The sequence below is a fragment of the Glossina fuscipes genome, unplaced genomic scaffold, assembly GCF_014805625.2.
Source record: "Glossina fuscipes isolate IAEA_lab_2018 unplaced genomic scaffold, Yale_Gfus_2 3, whole genome shotgun sequence".
Lineage (NCBI taxonomy): Eukaryota > Metazoa > Arthropoda > Insecta > Diptera > Glossinidae > Glossina > Glossina fuscipes.
The window spans coordinates 3,119,894-3,135,525 of NW_023998417.1; the positions used below are offsets into that span (position 1 = coordinate 3,119,894).

At 33.2% G+C, this 15,632-nt stretch overlaps 1 protein-coding gene across 4 annotated transcripts; it reads right to left on the reverse strand.

Moving 5' to 3' along the window:
- Positions 1-899: 899 nt before the first annotated feature.
- Positions 900-9,070, reverse strand: LOC119634744 (WD repeat-containing protein 20). 4 transcript variants are annotated; one of them, XM_038029090.1, is made up of 5 exons: positions 8,684-9,070; positions 7,814-8,494; positions 3,316-3,504; positions 1,244-3,193; positions 900-1,147 (listed from the first exon to the last, which is right to left on the reverse strand). In XM_038029090.1, the coding sequence occupies exons 2-5, from the start codon at positions 8,327-8,329 to the stop codon at positions 1,088-1,090; spliced, it is 2,715 nt and encodes a 904-aa protein (XP_037885018.1). In that variant the 5' UTR covers positions 8,330-8,494; positions 8,684-9,070; the 3' UTR covers positions 900-1,087. The 4 variants fall into 4 exon arrangements, with proteins under 4 accessions (XP_037885018.1, XP_037885017.1, XP_037885015.1 ...); XM_038029089.1 differs by having other exon boundaries at positions 8,680-9,070; XM_038029087.1 differs by having other exon boundaries at positions 8,630-9,070.
- Between the last annotated feature and the right edge of the window lie 6,562 nt (positions 9,071-15,632).

Genomic DNA, 15,632 nt, shown 5'->3' on the forward strand with positions numbered 1-15,632 from the left:
ACGTGTTTACTGTTTAAATGTGAAACTATTGTCTCTCCTGAAAGTTATACGATAAACTTCAATCCATTTATTTATTGCGAATATTCTAGAACAAGAAACTGTTTGTCTACAGATCTTTGTTGTCTACTGATCTTAGGACAATATAATACCTAAACGATAGGGTTATCGGAAAAATAACCGTATTTGAAGTAAGCCTCAGCTTGAAGTTAATTGAATTTTGATTCGCGGATGACTTGATATCAACCCTGCGGATAATATTTTCATTGCCTTTTGCGATAAGAAATAAATTTTTTTGTTTCAAAATGTTTCAAAATTCATACACACATATCGTCCAAAAATGAATAAAAGCAATAGTGCAAAATAATGGTCAGCTCCGAGAGCGCGATTATTTCTATTTCAAATATACGTAGCATAAAGCATAAAGCGGCAAATAACCAGAGCGGGATGTTCAAATTGTTTTCGCAAAGTTCGCAAAGAAAATCGAAAGGTAACCATATTTCTAGTTCTTATGAGAGAGCGAAGCCAAAAAAAAAAAAAAAAAAAAAAAAACACTTCCCCCCATAGCGCAAAGGTATAAGGGGCGATGTTTAAAATTTAAAAAATTTTAAAAAATTTTTAATTTTTTTTTTTTGATTTTATTTATGAAATTTTTTTTTTTTTTTTTTATTATTTTCATGTATGTACGTGTGTATAGGTTTTATGTCTATTTAGTGCTAATTGTACATAATTTTTTATTTATTTTTTAGCTTATAGTTGGAATATAATATAACTAGTTGATATAAGCTATTTAACAGAAATGAATGTAAGAAAGATTTTCTACACATATATATATATATAAAATATATGGAAAAAAGAAAAACCCAAAAAAAAAAAAGAAAATTTTACAAAAAAAAAAAAAAAAAAAAAAAAAATGAATAGTATATTTTACTTTACCGACTACGTTTGTATATAATAATGCTGCTTAGAGACTTGCCTCATAGGATGGCGGCATTGGTGTTGGTGTTTGTTTATCTGAAGGCGTTGTAGCAGGGTTATTTAGTTGTTTTCGTAGATTCTCTTGATAATTGCGTATATTAACTTTATCGAACTATGTTACCGTGCCGCCAGGAGGCGCTACTTGACTGGGCGATAAATGTTGAGTGACATTCTAATCATATTTAAAAAAAAAAAAAAATATATATATATATATACATATATATTAGTTTATTTTTCCTCTATCCCTTCATTCTTATTGTATACTTGCCGTTGCATATCCCGGTCTAGCCCATGTGTAAATGAAGCCATCCTGACACGCTGTCAGGAAACAATCTTCACGAAATATTAAAGCACTTAAACGTTCGTGGGCAATTTTTTTACATACTAAGGGCTCCAATATGGGACACTCGTCAAAGCGTGGACATGCAGGTGTACCTATCAATTTCAGTGGATCATAAGTGGTTATCGCAGGCGCGACAAACGCTGCTGTTGATATTGCATTTGAAGAAGGTGAGGCCGCTGTTGCTAATCCGGCGATTAAAGAGTAATTTGGTTGACTTTTACCCAATTTCAATGAGCCACCAAAGCCATGTGTAACTCCTCCTGTAGTTGTTGTCGAATTTGTATTTGTCTCGTTTTGGGTGGCATTTGCAAACGACTGATGATTGTTACTGCTTTCGGCGTTATTGTTATGATGATTGTATGACTTAAGTAAACTTAAAGTCTTACGATTATGACGCGTTTGAGTGGAAGAGGCATTTACGTTACCATCGGCATTCAGCGCTGCGTTCCTCTTATCAGAATTATTTAGGAAACTAAAATTACTTAGCCTTTGCGTTAGCGAATTAAAGGCGGACATGCCACCACTTGCCGTTGTGTCAGAAGATTTGCTAGAGCTACTGTTCGACGCTTTGCTGTTGTAACCCGAACTGGAGAATGTCGTAGAATTGCTTTTCGCATGATTGCCAATCAAATTACCGTCGACAGAATCCGATTTGGTCGTACTTATACAATTAGGAAACTTTATAGAATTACCTCCTAAGCAATGAGATTTATGTATTTTATTGGACGCTGGAACTGTTCCTTCATCTGGCGGTGTATTGGCATTCGATGACTGTGACGATATTGTGCAATTCGCTGTAGAGAATTTACTGGAACTGCTGTTACTGTTCTGTTCGCCACTACTGGTAGTGGTCATTATGAGTGCTTGATTGGTGTCTTTATTGGCGGTAGGACTGTTACTGCGCTGGGAAGCGGGAAAGCTACCTTTTGTGTTTCCTATAGCTATCGGTCGAATTACTTTTATACCATCGTTATCAATACAGCCGTTCATAAAGCTACTATCATTCAAATTGGAACTATTCACCCTTTGCCTTAATTGTACTGGATGCCGTAGTACATCTTCGGTGATGTCCCATAGGCAAATCTGAGTATCCTGACTTACCGATCCCAAACGATATATAATTGCTAGTTTATCGGGTGCCAGTGAACTAGCATCCGAACGAAATGATGTTGAGGGCGGTCGTTGTCTTGTATGCACAGGTGTTGAATTTTTATCAATAGCTACTCCCGGACATGTTCCGTACATATCGAAGCCATTTCCTGTCGCAGAATCACATACCGCAAATCTACCGTAGTCAGTCATTTGGTTTTCATCATCAGAGAAATCGCCACCGTCCCATGATGTATACGATGTTGTATATGGATCGAAAGCGACTACCGATACCCATGAGCGATGACCTTGACCACGTGCCACAACACGTCGCTCATGAAATGACCACACTGTTACTAAATCATCCTCCCCACCCACCACAATATATTTGCCATCGGGCGACCAACAAACGCACAAGAAACCCCCAAAATAGGAACGTGCTATACCCAACAATTCCATGGTATCATAATGAAACACACGCAGGAATCCATCTTGTGATACAATAGCCAAATGCGAACCACACGGTGAAAAACAAAATTCATTTATACAACAATTCTCAGTGCTAAATACCCATTTGTACATAGGATTACGACTCGATTTTGATTTACACGTTAATATCGAATAGCCATCGCCCATTTTATAGGTTTGATAATTGGGAGCGGCCGCAGTACAGGGTAAATCTTCATTGTACAAATACAGATGTCCCGAGGCATGAGAGGCCAAAAAAAGATTAGGCGAATTCGGCAGCCATTTTAAACAGGTCACTTTGGTTTTATCAATAAGTCGCTGCATAGAAGAAAATGAAGATGGCGATCACGATTAAGTAAATATAAAAATCAAACAATACTATATATATATATATATATATATTATAAATATATATATATTATATATATATATATATATACCTCTTCATTGTAAAGTTTTCGTAATTCCCGAGGACCTGGTTGTGGTGATACCAACTGTATTTGTCCGGTGGTAAAACCCACTAATAAAGGTGCACCCGTTGGTGATGCGGTGGTAGAATTAAAATCATGACAACTTGGATTGGTGCCTTTATAGAATTTTTTATCAATTGGTTTACTTAATTCCGCGCCCTAAAAAAGTGTTTAGATTACAACAAACAAATGATTAGAAAATGGAAAGTTTTAAATGCAAAGCATAATATGCTCTTGTAATTTACACATACTACCTACACATACTGCAATTCTTCCAATCTTCCCTTACTTTCCTAATCATATCAGTTTACAATAAACAACTTATACTATGTAATAATAACGACAACGTTTATTGCAATTATTATTGCATACGAGTTCATTCATTTATATATATATTTTGCAATATATTCTCTCCATATAAAATGAATTATTTACTAGAATTTGCAAAAAATAAACTGTCGTAACTTTTGACAGACGTTAGCAAATTTTAAAAAAACTTTTCATTTTGGTAAAAAAGAAAAAAACAAACAACAAAAAACATATTGATGATTTTTTTATTACGTCTTATTTATACGGTGGGCCATCTGTTGGCCCCATTTTTTTAATTAAATGTAAAATGTACACATGTACCCCCATAGACAACTACATATTCGACAATTGCTGTAAAGACTTTTTTTTTTTATGGCTTTACGCTTAAAGGATTTCATTCTTGACAGTGTATTGTTTATGTAGTGTTGCAATAAAGAAAGTCTTTCTTCCAATGGGAAATTCTAAAGGAAATTAAAAATTGTTGTTTAATTGAACGTTATTTGATGGCTAAAATTCTTATCGGGTCAGAATGACTTGACTTTTCGAGACAAATTTCAAATTTATTATACTAAAATTCTTTAAATAAAAAAAGAAAAAACTCTTTAGTTTAAACTAAATTATATAAGTTAAACTTTCAAAGGATTCCACTTCTAATACGATAAACGAACGTGTTGTAAACGGGTGCAAATCATAGGTCGAAGGAGACCATAGAAAGCGTGGGGAAGGCAAAGAATGGCTTAGGGCTTATGATCTACCTAATCGCTAAGCAGTCTCGTCTGTTCCTTCGTTCTTCTAACGGTAAAGACATTCACCAACAAAAGTGTGGTAGACGTGGCGTCTTCCATTAAGTAATAAAGCTATTTTTAATAGGCATGAATAGTTATGATGTAGTGGCGCCGCCATGTCTTTTGGATCGAGATTGCAACCTTGCACAGCACAATTCATTTGTTATAAATAATTTCCTTTCCTTTCCATATGTTATTACTTAGCGTTTCAAGATTTCAACCAAGTTAACAAATCACACTATTTTGGACTTAATTTGCGGAAGTATTTTGTGAATTTCAGAAAGCTTAAGACCCACGGCAGGCCTGCTCGTATTAGGTTGTAGAATTTAACAAGATTTTAAATCTACACCATATTGGTTAGCCCTGTGATGCTTATTCCTTACCACATCAAGCCGCTGCACCTTCAATAGTGAATCAAAGCTCAGTGGACCTAAAGCTTTCTCTCTTGTTTTGTCTTTGTTTTAGGGCAAAAAATTCAGGTGAATATCGGATTAAAGGTGACGAGCTTTAACTGATTTTGTATTCCTTATAGGCAGTGCTTTATCTACCAATGGTCAAGAAATATTATTTAGATGTACAGAGCAAAATGCTAAATCCATTTTTGCTTTTCGGAAAGCTTTGCTTTCACTGCGGTATCAAAGCTATTAAGTTGAGTGTTACGGATTTATCCTTGCACTGTTTATGTGGGCCGATCAAAATTGATGCAACAAAAGTTCTTGTTTGTCTTCTAAGGCATTGCAACGAGCAACGAGCATAATCTGTGATCTATGTGTGTGATGAGGAAGTGAATGTTAGACGTGAAGCGGTGTAGGGTATCTGACCCGGCTACAACATTTTTCATTATCTCTAGCAGGGAAAATGCTGGCAGTAGATTTTCAGATTGTTACAAATGAAATAAACGAATCAGTGAAACTTCCGTTTTTTTCTTCTAAATATTCCCAGATTTATTTCATTTCTCTTCTTACATTCTCAAATAGATTTTGTTTTCTTTTCAAATTAAATAACAATGAAGCAGAGCGGATTGTTATTTACATTTCGCTGTTCGCTATTTGCTATGAAGTGTCATAGATTTAATTTTTACAAGCTAAGGCACATGCCCGAAAAAGAAATAAATGCATGAATGGGTAGATAGTAGGAAAGGACGTAAGTAAGATATTGTATATACTTTGTAACAGTGTATCTAAGAGTTTTAAGTAAAAAATAAATGCGATAACACTTTTGGTTACACATTAAATTTGCTCGCCAACAGATATGTGCTTGAACGCAGATAAGTTTTGCAAATTGACGTAGCCAGTCACAAGATAACCAAACAAGCAGACCTAGTCAGCTTGAAATATTCAAATAGCTAAACCAATATACAATTAAGCAAAAAAAAAAAAAGAAAAAAAGAAAAAAAAAAAGTCTGTTCGAATCTTTGCATTTATATGTGTGTGTAAGCATTCATGCATGCACGCCTCCCTCGGGCTACCGCTTGAGTTTTTTTTTTTTTCTGCTACTTTACGTACGCAACACATTTGTGCATACGGCGACTCATGTTACAACAGTCAACAATAATAACAATAGCAACAACAATAAACAAATAATAATAAATGTACATATATATATATATATTATATGTATAAATAAATAAATAAATAAATAAATGTAATGACAACAGAAAAGCTGCAACATATTGCTGTTGATTATATAAGCCGGGCAAACAACAACAACAGAACTAGCTTACAAAAGCATTTTATTGTTTGTCATATATATATATATATATATATAGCTGTTGCCTATTACTTCTATATGTATAAATATACAAAACAAAATATTATATCAAATCGAATCTCAAAACTGATTTTGAAATGTGAGTGGCGTTTAGATTTTTTTTTTTAATTTTTTTATTTTTATTTTCTTATTTCGTCTTTCTTCTTATCTATGAGATTTGTTTGTTGTTTTCCTCTTATAGGGAATAAAAATATGTTGTTCTAGCGCTTATACTTATAGTAGTATGCTTTTAATGTTTTTATTATTATTATTATTATTGCTATTATTGTTGTTGTTGTTGCAGTGGGCTGTTTTCAATTAAAAATAATATCAATTTAGCTTTCGTTGGAATTTTACTGTCTTTTTTTTCAAGAATGTTTATAATTTATTGTCAGAAGATATTATATATACAAACACAGACACAGATACACACACAGGCACACGCACAAGTTTGTATATTTTAAAAAAATTAAAAATTTAGGAATATTAAGAGCTTATTTTGGAATAAGGCCGGTAATGAATGTCTACGGCGCAGCTAATCTCGATAAAATCCGGAGGTCTCTAATGGCATGAAATAGTTCCCACTTTGGGAACTTTTGTATAATGAACGGATAAAACGAACTTGAGATGATTCGATGCATATGCATTTATCTGTAAGGCGTTTATCGCGCCCTATAAGTAGTCTGGAATAGGTTAATGATACAAGACTAAAAATAGCATTCATTTAGTCGCAAATATCAACGAGTGCATCAGGTGTTTGCAAAAATTTTGATCAACGACTTCTGCAGGTAAAAATAATAAAGAAATGGGCAATACTAGTGTAGCTGGATAGTGTTGCTTCATCATATCCCCATTGTCGACTTTGGTTCCAACGGTTTAAAAGTGGCGAGAAGAAATGTTCAAAAGCACTATTTTTCGGCCACTCGCTGCAAGACTTGTCCAGGATATACGAAACATGGCGCCTCCTAATTACCATTTGTCTGGATAGGAGCAGCATAACTCAGCTGGCACGCGAGTCCGCAAACTTAAAGAAGTACGAAAATGGACCGTTAGACCGAACGCTACCAAATCAATATAAATTTTTTCGGCATAATATCGCCATGTTACCAAAAATACAGTAAGACGTTGTAGAAAGTGATGGAAACAATTTTGATTAATATATAGCGAAGTGAAGTGTGACCAAAACTTGTGCAAATCCCTAATATATTAAGATTGTAAAGTGATTGATAGATAGCCTTAGTTAGGCACTTCTTCAGAATGGACATTTTTTTAAACCTTATATGGGATATACTTCTCGGCTTTTAAATCTTCCTTTACTTAAGGCATAAAGTAATTATCTGAAATGATCACATTGTAGAAGGTTAATAATTTTTAGACTATGTGAAATGTATTTTTATTTTTAATCGCTTTTATGTTCCTTTACTTGATGCATTGAAAAACAAAACAAAATAAAAGAGAGAAAAAAAAAAAACTAAAGAAAAACAGCAGGGAAAAAGAAGAAAAAGAGAATCGAACGACATCTCGAGAAGTATTCATAATCTCTAGCTTATCTCATCATTATTTTAATGTTTGGCAATGAAAATTAAAAAATGTCTTTGCTTTTCGTATGTGTTCCTGCTACTTACCTTTTTGACACCTCTGAAGGCGTAAACGTACAATTCTCGCCCAAAATTAAAACATATTCGATCACCACCATATATTTGACTTGCAGGTAAACCGCTTTGATCGATACCATTGCCGGAACCGTTCATTATAGTGTGCATGGACATGCCAGCACCAAGACGAGCATCCATTGAGGCCGGTACAACATAAGCGGATGACGTTGAATTAATATCGTAACCATCGCCCGCAGCACCGCTACCATTAGTGCCATTGATTAGAGGTCTTTGTGTTGTTGAACTATTATTGCCGTTACCGCTACCGCTACCGTTGCCATTGGCCCCGTTTACATTATTGCTTAAGGCTGGATTCGGTAACGTAACAATTGAAACACGCACTTGCGGAGAACTTTGGTTATTAGTGTAGCCGACACGATTTGGACGTGAATATTCCGGCAGTGTTAGCAAACGATAGGTGCCCTCGCGCGTGACAAATTGTGTTTTCAGGTCATCCTTGACATTGGGATCGAGTTGCGTTGCCATTACGGCAACTAATACTTGAAATATTTCGTTGTTCTCGTTGTTATTGCTCTTATTTTTAAAATCGTTTTTTTTTTCTGTGTGTATGTGTATAAGTTTCGAATTTTTCCTTTGCAGACCAGTTAAATGGTTTTTTTTTCGCTTTTTTCTTGCCGTAGTTTTCTTTTTCTATTTTTGCAATGATATTAATTACAACTTAATTTGATATATATATATAAATATATATATATATATATATATATATATATGTACATATTGGTAAACATTTATTTCGTTTCAAATTGCTTAGACACACGAACGCACATCTATGTAAAAACTCGGACACCTCACATATCCACACATAACGAACGTACATACTATTTCAATTGCCGCAGGAATCTCAGCGAAGTGGGTGTGGAGCTGCTCTTTATCATAGGGATTTCCACATACAACTGCTTATTGGATTATTGAAATATGTTGTCAAGCGTATCTCCTTTGGCAAACTTTTTCGCACCTTGTTTTAAGCTATTTTTTTTACACTTATAATAATAATAATAATATTTCAATTTTTTTTGCTGTTTTACATTTTCGCAAATTCTATTTGAGAATTGAATTGGTTGACATACATCCGTACACAATTGACACACAGCCACACAACATACAGGCACGCATTGGTCACACAATTTGTTTGGTTTGCGTTTTGCTAGACAATCCGGTTTCTTTCCTTTTTTTTCATTTATTATACACTACCGCAAACGATCTAATATCAATGCCTTCAATTATTTAATTTGAATTTGTTTTATTTTTCGTTTTTAAAATAATTCGTGCATTGAAATTTTCCTTTTCCTGTTTTCCATAAAAATTTCCTATCGCTCGTTTTTCTCTTAGATTCTATTTTTTGTCTATTTTCAATATTGTTTTGCTTTGACGTTTACAAAAGTCATACACTATTGCAATTTTTGCTTTAACCGTACAGAGATCGTATATTTCATTGAGTGAAAGCGAACTTTATGAAATGAAATGTTTCATTCTACATCGTTTCAATTCTGCACGTTCTGTTACTTTTAAACAACAGAAACGCTTTATTTTTATGTATTTAGAGTTTTTGTTGATTATTTTAACAATTTCAAGCAAATGTTATGGGCCCAACTGATTGAAAATGATTTTTTTTTTTTGTATAATTTACAAAATATCTAAATAAGTAATAAGTGAACTTTGAAACAAGATGGGAAAAATAAAAGATTATTGTCGTTAAAGGAGAAAATATAACAATATTAATATAATGTTTACATAAATAGGAAGATATTATATTAATTTAGAAAATTCATTAAAAAAAAGAAGATCCGGGATAGGGTATCTTTTAAATCTTCAAATTTCATTCGAGTTATTGCCAAAGGATTTACGTGATTACTCAGTCTGACAAGATATTTTGAGAAAATACTTTGAATTAATTTTTGAAGAATGGAAATCCCAAATCGTCATGAATGGTTTTATCGCCAACGAACCATTAACAATAAGGTGGAGGATTGATTTTTGGAGCATATCAATTAACTGTTCCCCACAATTGTATACCGTAAGTTCAAATAAATGAAATTTATTTTGCAACAGTTTATTAAAAAATGTTATTCCATTTCTGCGTGGTTTGTGTCTAAAGTAATTCTTGGCTTGTGTCTACAATTATACAACTATACACCTATATGTATATATGGCAACGTTGAGAAATTAAATTTATGCAAAATCGTCACTTCAACTGGCAAGAAGACGTATGTAAGCAATCAAATACGAGATAAGAACAAAACAACCACAACAAAAACAATTGGTTGATTCAATTAGTAGGTTGGTGGTAGGTTGTATAACATAAACTAAAGCCATGGACCAGAAATTGGGCTATTTTAAGAAAATAGCAACAAATAAACCGTTTTTGTTAAAGGGATATCAATTAAATATCTCTTTAACTAAAAAGCAGCGATGGCTACGGGATTGTATTGAAAATGTATGCGCAGAAATTTGTTGTTAATAAAAATCATTGGTTAAACAATACAAGAAAAGCTTGACTACTTTTTGATATGTTCTATTAATATGGGCGTACACATTGATCTTTCAATATATTATATATTTTTGATCAGATTTAGTAGCGAAAGCGATTTAGACATATCCACCCACGTTCCTGTTTCTTTTCTTCTTGAAATTGTGTTACATTCTCAAAATTATCTGAAAAAAAAAATTAATTTCAAATTTTTTTTTTGTCGTGACGTCAGATTTTTTTAATCAATTGTTAATTGCGAGTAGATAAACCTAGTTAACCTCTGAGAAAAATGCATCAAAGTGCCATAGATACAAATGACGATCGCTAACAGCGGTAAGTGCTTTTTACTTTGTTATATACATTAAGTATTGGATCAGTAATATTTTTATTTTAGAATTATGCAAATTGTATACAGAATATCTTTTACTTCTCGCTAGAGCAAGACAACATCGGAACCTTGTTTAACATATCCAATTTCTATACTAACTTAGAATGAAGGATATAAAAATTGTTTGATGCAATAAGACGAACCAATCTGGTTTGAAATATTTTAAGACAAAAAATTTTTTAAAATTCATTTGGTTATCTTCATGTTGATTATTATTAAGGAAAGCAAGTGAGAACATTATAGATAAGCAAAGGCAGCCATTAAATACCCTTCAACCATTTCGCCTAGTACCGCTATTCATTCAATATTGTACATTATTTTCATGCCGTGGCATACTTTCCTTGAAATCTCGCATACTGGAGGATTCCCATAGTATCATATAAAAAACTGCTAATTGCTGCGCTATTTTGCCCGATGGACCGATTTTTGTCACAAAATATTAAAAATTAAATCTTTTTTTCCTCTTGATTTTTATGTCAGTTTACTAAATTTTTTCAAAATATCTTAAAAATTGGGACCTATAGCCTGAATACCAATTTACACAGGCAAACGAGTCAGACGGACAGATGGATGGTCAGTTTTACATCGATTCTGAATAAATTTGTGAATCGGAATAAAAGATAGATGTATCTTATGCCCTTCTATGTGTTAAATACTTTCGCACAAACTTAATATACTGTGTGCAACAAGTGGTGTAGGGTATAATTACCATAAAAATATATTCAAATTAAGCGAATCAACATTAACATAATTCACTCTATTCTTCTCCCTATTGTTATCATTTCCTTGACTAAAAGTGAAATATTAACTTTTGAGATGAGTCGTTGTTAAGATAGTGACAAGTTGCGGTAAGATTTGCTCTTGACATTGCGAAAACACCATAATCAAGCAGAGTTCAACTTTTCTTTTGTTTATGAAAATGAATTTTTGCAAAAGAAAAATCATGATCATGTACCCTACGTTGTTTGCAAACACTACTACTACTACTAATTGGACGCAAGCGAAACCCTTCTATCTGTTTGCAGATGGGCTTTGTGTAACACGCAAAAGTGAAAGAATATAAAATAACTGTAGGCGAAAGCTGTCGAACGGTTTTTTTATGATTTTCGAAGTGAATCTATGTGAGGAGAGTGAGAAGGACACAGGGTCGTACGTCAGTATATTGAAATTTGCGTCGCTGCTTAACATGCTAAACCTGTGCTTTATCTTCGATAGATCAGATGGATGTAATGTTTTATGAGTTACTGAACCTATCATTAAACTCAGAAGAGCCACAATATCCCAAAAGACATGGTATAAGGTGAGATGACATGAGATAATAGCGAATGAGTCAATTTTATGATATTCTGACGAAATTTTGTGCACCGACATGCTTCGGCTGGAAGACGAATTTAATGATTAACTAAAGTTTTCATATTTTGTTATATGATTGTGGTACCACTTGTCTTGTAAAACTTCAATATGCATATGCGCCGTTAATTTTCCGAATCAATTGGCTGCGTTTGTAACACTTTAGCTTTAATATCTGAACAGCTTGTTCTCGATGGAGCTGGATATTTATTATACGCATCACCAAAGGATGAGAGATGTATTCACAAAGCGTACATGTTCTTGAACAGTATCAAATTCTAAATCGATTTAAGCATGTCCGTCTGCCCGTTTGTGTTTGTCTAACGTAAACATTCTCCTGGCGAACTCATGCGAAGGACACACGCATACGTAAATTGAGGACACCTCTGTTTTTCAAAAGGAATAAAAAATTGGGTTTTTGGGCATTACTTCCGGTAGATAAACGCCCAAAAATTTGAATGCATATTTCCAGGGTGATGCTCTAGGATCTGTAGAAAATTAGAAAAAATTAACCACGCCTAACCACGCCTGTTATAGTGGTATCAAAATTTAATTTTTTTTCAATACCTTCATAACCCCCATAAAGTACATAAAATTCTCGGCCAATATCAAATAATGGAATGCATGTCTGTCTGTTCGTCTGCTCGACTGTGTAGTAACTGTGGTAAAGATTCTCAAAAATGAAGATATCGCCTACAAATTTCCAAAGGAGTTTGCAAGTGACTTAAACTTTACCAAGTGCACGCCTACAACGCGCAAACGCCTTTAAGAAATAAACTTTTATTTTGGAAATATACAAAAATCAGCCGCACCCATTAGCACGCAAATGTATCTTCTGCATGTAGCGATGGTGGATATAAAAGATTCGATCACGACTAAATATAATTTTCTTACTTATTTTGTTACATGTTTTTGAAGGAAGATTGCGATCTAAAACATTCATTATATCACTAAAAATTTAGTTCCCCTTCACTCACTTGAATTTGAATAAATATTTAATCAAACTATGATTTTTTGCAACTTTTTGAATGAAAGTTAAGTTAGTGACTGATTGATTTGGAATTTATGCTGTGTTTACTGTGAAGAATGTTGAAGTTGTCAACAACGATATATTTTTTTACTATAGATCTCGTCATCTACGTGTCAAGTTGCAAAGTTTCTTAACGACGTGCTATCAAAAAGAAAAAAAAAAAAAAACAAAAAAATGATAAAAATTAAATTAGATTTTTGTTGTTGTTGTTGTTGGTTTTTTTATTTTCATTCATCATATTGATGTACTTCCTTGAAAATGCAAAGAAATTGTAATAACAATAACAGTTACAGACTATGGATTATTTGATGGCTTTCACAACGCTTACCATTATATCGAAATGGCTTTTTTGATCTATATATACTTATATATACCTATACATATATATATATATATATATTTGTTCGTAAACTTAAATAAAATAATTCGATTTATTGTTTAAAATCTTTATAAAGTTTACAACAAGTCTAATGAAATGATAAGCGAATGTGTGTCCGTATGTGACTTTAGCCACTTGGCTATTGTCATGTTATTGAGGTCATGCAACAAGAATGTAAAAACTCAACTATCTAGGGACATCTTACATACATCTTTGCATACATATAAACTACTTGATGCTTTAACATTTTGCAAGTAAACAGAATAGAGAAACGAAAAAAAAAAAACCAAAACAAAAACAAAAAGAAAAAAAAAACAAAGCAAAAACAAACACAAACAAAAAAAAAAAAAAAAGACAAGAAAACGGTCGAGTTGAAAAGAATTCTCTTAAGATTCCAAAAAAAAAAAAAAAAAAAAAAAAAAAAAAACTTTTTAAATAGTTGAGATTTAATACCAATGTGTGTATATGAGCAAAATTTTCAATTCCCTCAACTCTTCATTTTGTAAAGCGAACGAACGTATTCTCCCATAATCTACTTTTCCTATATATGTGCGCATGCATATAAGTTTGTTGGATCCAAAGCAATTTCATTAGCAACCAGCAATGACTTTATTTTATTGTAATTTTTTAAACAAACAAAAATGTGTATAACAGAAAAAGTTAAATAAAACGAAACTATTGTAAAATATTTGTATTCCTTAGAGTAAATTCTTAACGTGCTTCTCTCCCTTCCCCCCCCCGCCGCTACCTACAATCCTTCCTTCTTTGCATCGATTGGATAAGTGGCTTTGCTTTTACAATTGAAAACATCAACGGATGTTCCTACACACACACACACACACACACACACACAGAGCGAGAGAGAGGACATCATTTCAAATGAGCTGCATTTTACACAACATATCCTAAGGTCCAGAGAAAAATTGCAACAACAACAACAAAAACAACAAGAGACGAAAAAAAAAAAACAAATAGAAAAGCAATAAATTGCAGTCACTGTATACGATGGATGAGTTCTTTCTGAGTTCCTCTTTTCTTTTTTTTTTTGTTTTATTTTTTTGCGGGAAAACATTTTCTAAAACTTATATATGTTCGTTATTTGCGCTCTACGAGTTTTGCAGTCAGCAGCAGTGTCCTATATAATCGAAAAAGTCAATCCAGATAAAGTTCGATTATCACTGTGTACGATTTTTTTCGATAAAATTGGTATTTTTCTGAAATTATTGGTAGGAAACATTTTTTGCACAAATTTTTATAATAGATTCCTGAATGTTTCCTCGGCCTGTTCAAAACTCAATCACATAAAGCAGCATCTCGATCGATCGTTTTCTGCGATTTATACCCTGTATATTAGTAGGGTATATGAAGTTAGTGCGGGCGTATGTAATACGCAGAGGGATTTCAGTTAGATCCATCTTTTGTTATACCATCGGTTTAGAATCATAATCCGAATTGATCTAGGCATGCCTGCCCGTCTGATATCTATCCATATAAAGTCTTCAAGCTACAGGTTGCAATTTTTGAGACATTTTGATCAACAGCGACCTGTTTTGACCCAACGATGAACACTAATGAAAATGGCTTGGATCGGTCTATTTTGTCTGCCACTACTCCCCACAAAAAGCCCAATTATGAAAAGTCGTTATATGGAGAAAAATTTCTCGGCAAAAGTGGCTAAGTGGTAGTATTTCCGCATTCTAAAATGATATGAAAACTTTCGACGATCTGGGGTCAATTTTTGAGCCCCCTCTCATATAACGAAAACTGAAGGTCATACGACAACAATTGAACATAAAAAAGTAGCTGTACTAAATTTAGACTATCTCGATCTATTTTTTGAATCCTATCCTAACAAAGGTTTTCACGAAAGTTGCTCCTTTGTAAAGCAGAAAAGTCCAAGTTTTGCAGAAGTAATGATGAAAATTGACCCATGATAATAATTTCATGCAAAAATAAGAATTCGATTAGACAATGTGGTGTAAGGTATTTATTGGTCGGTTTTGCCCAACTATAATGTTCTTGCTTGTTTGGCACTGACATGATTATTCCGTCGTTATAACACTTCTGCGATTACTGAATTTCTTTCTTTTTTTTTTTTTTTTTTTTTTATAAGCACACTTACTCTTACTAGGTTTGCAGATGATAATCTGGCGT

What these genes read in the sequence shown, in the direction of transcription:
- LOC119634744 (XM_038029087.1), bottom strand. Translation starts at nt 8,668, where the DNA reads ATGTGTGGATATGTGAGGTGTCCGAGTTTTTACATAGAT. An exon ending in GTCCGAGTTTTTACATAGAT is followed by an intron (nt 8,495 to 8,629) that starts GTGCGTTCGTGT and finishes TTGCAAAAATAG; the next exon opens with AAAAAGAAAACTACGGCAAG. An exon ending in GAAAACTTTACAATGAAGAG is followed by an intron (nt 3,194 to 3,315) that starts GTATATATATAT and finishes TCTTCTATGCAG; the next exon opens with CGACTTATTGATAAAACCAA.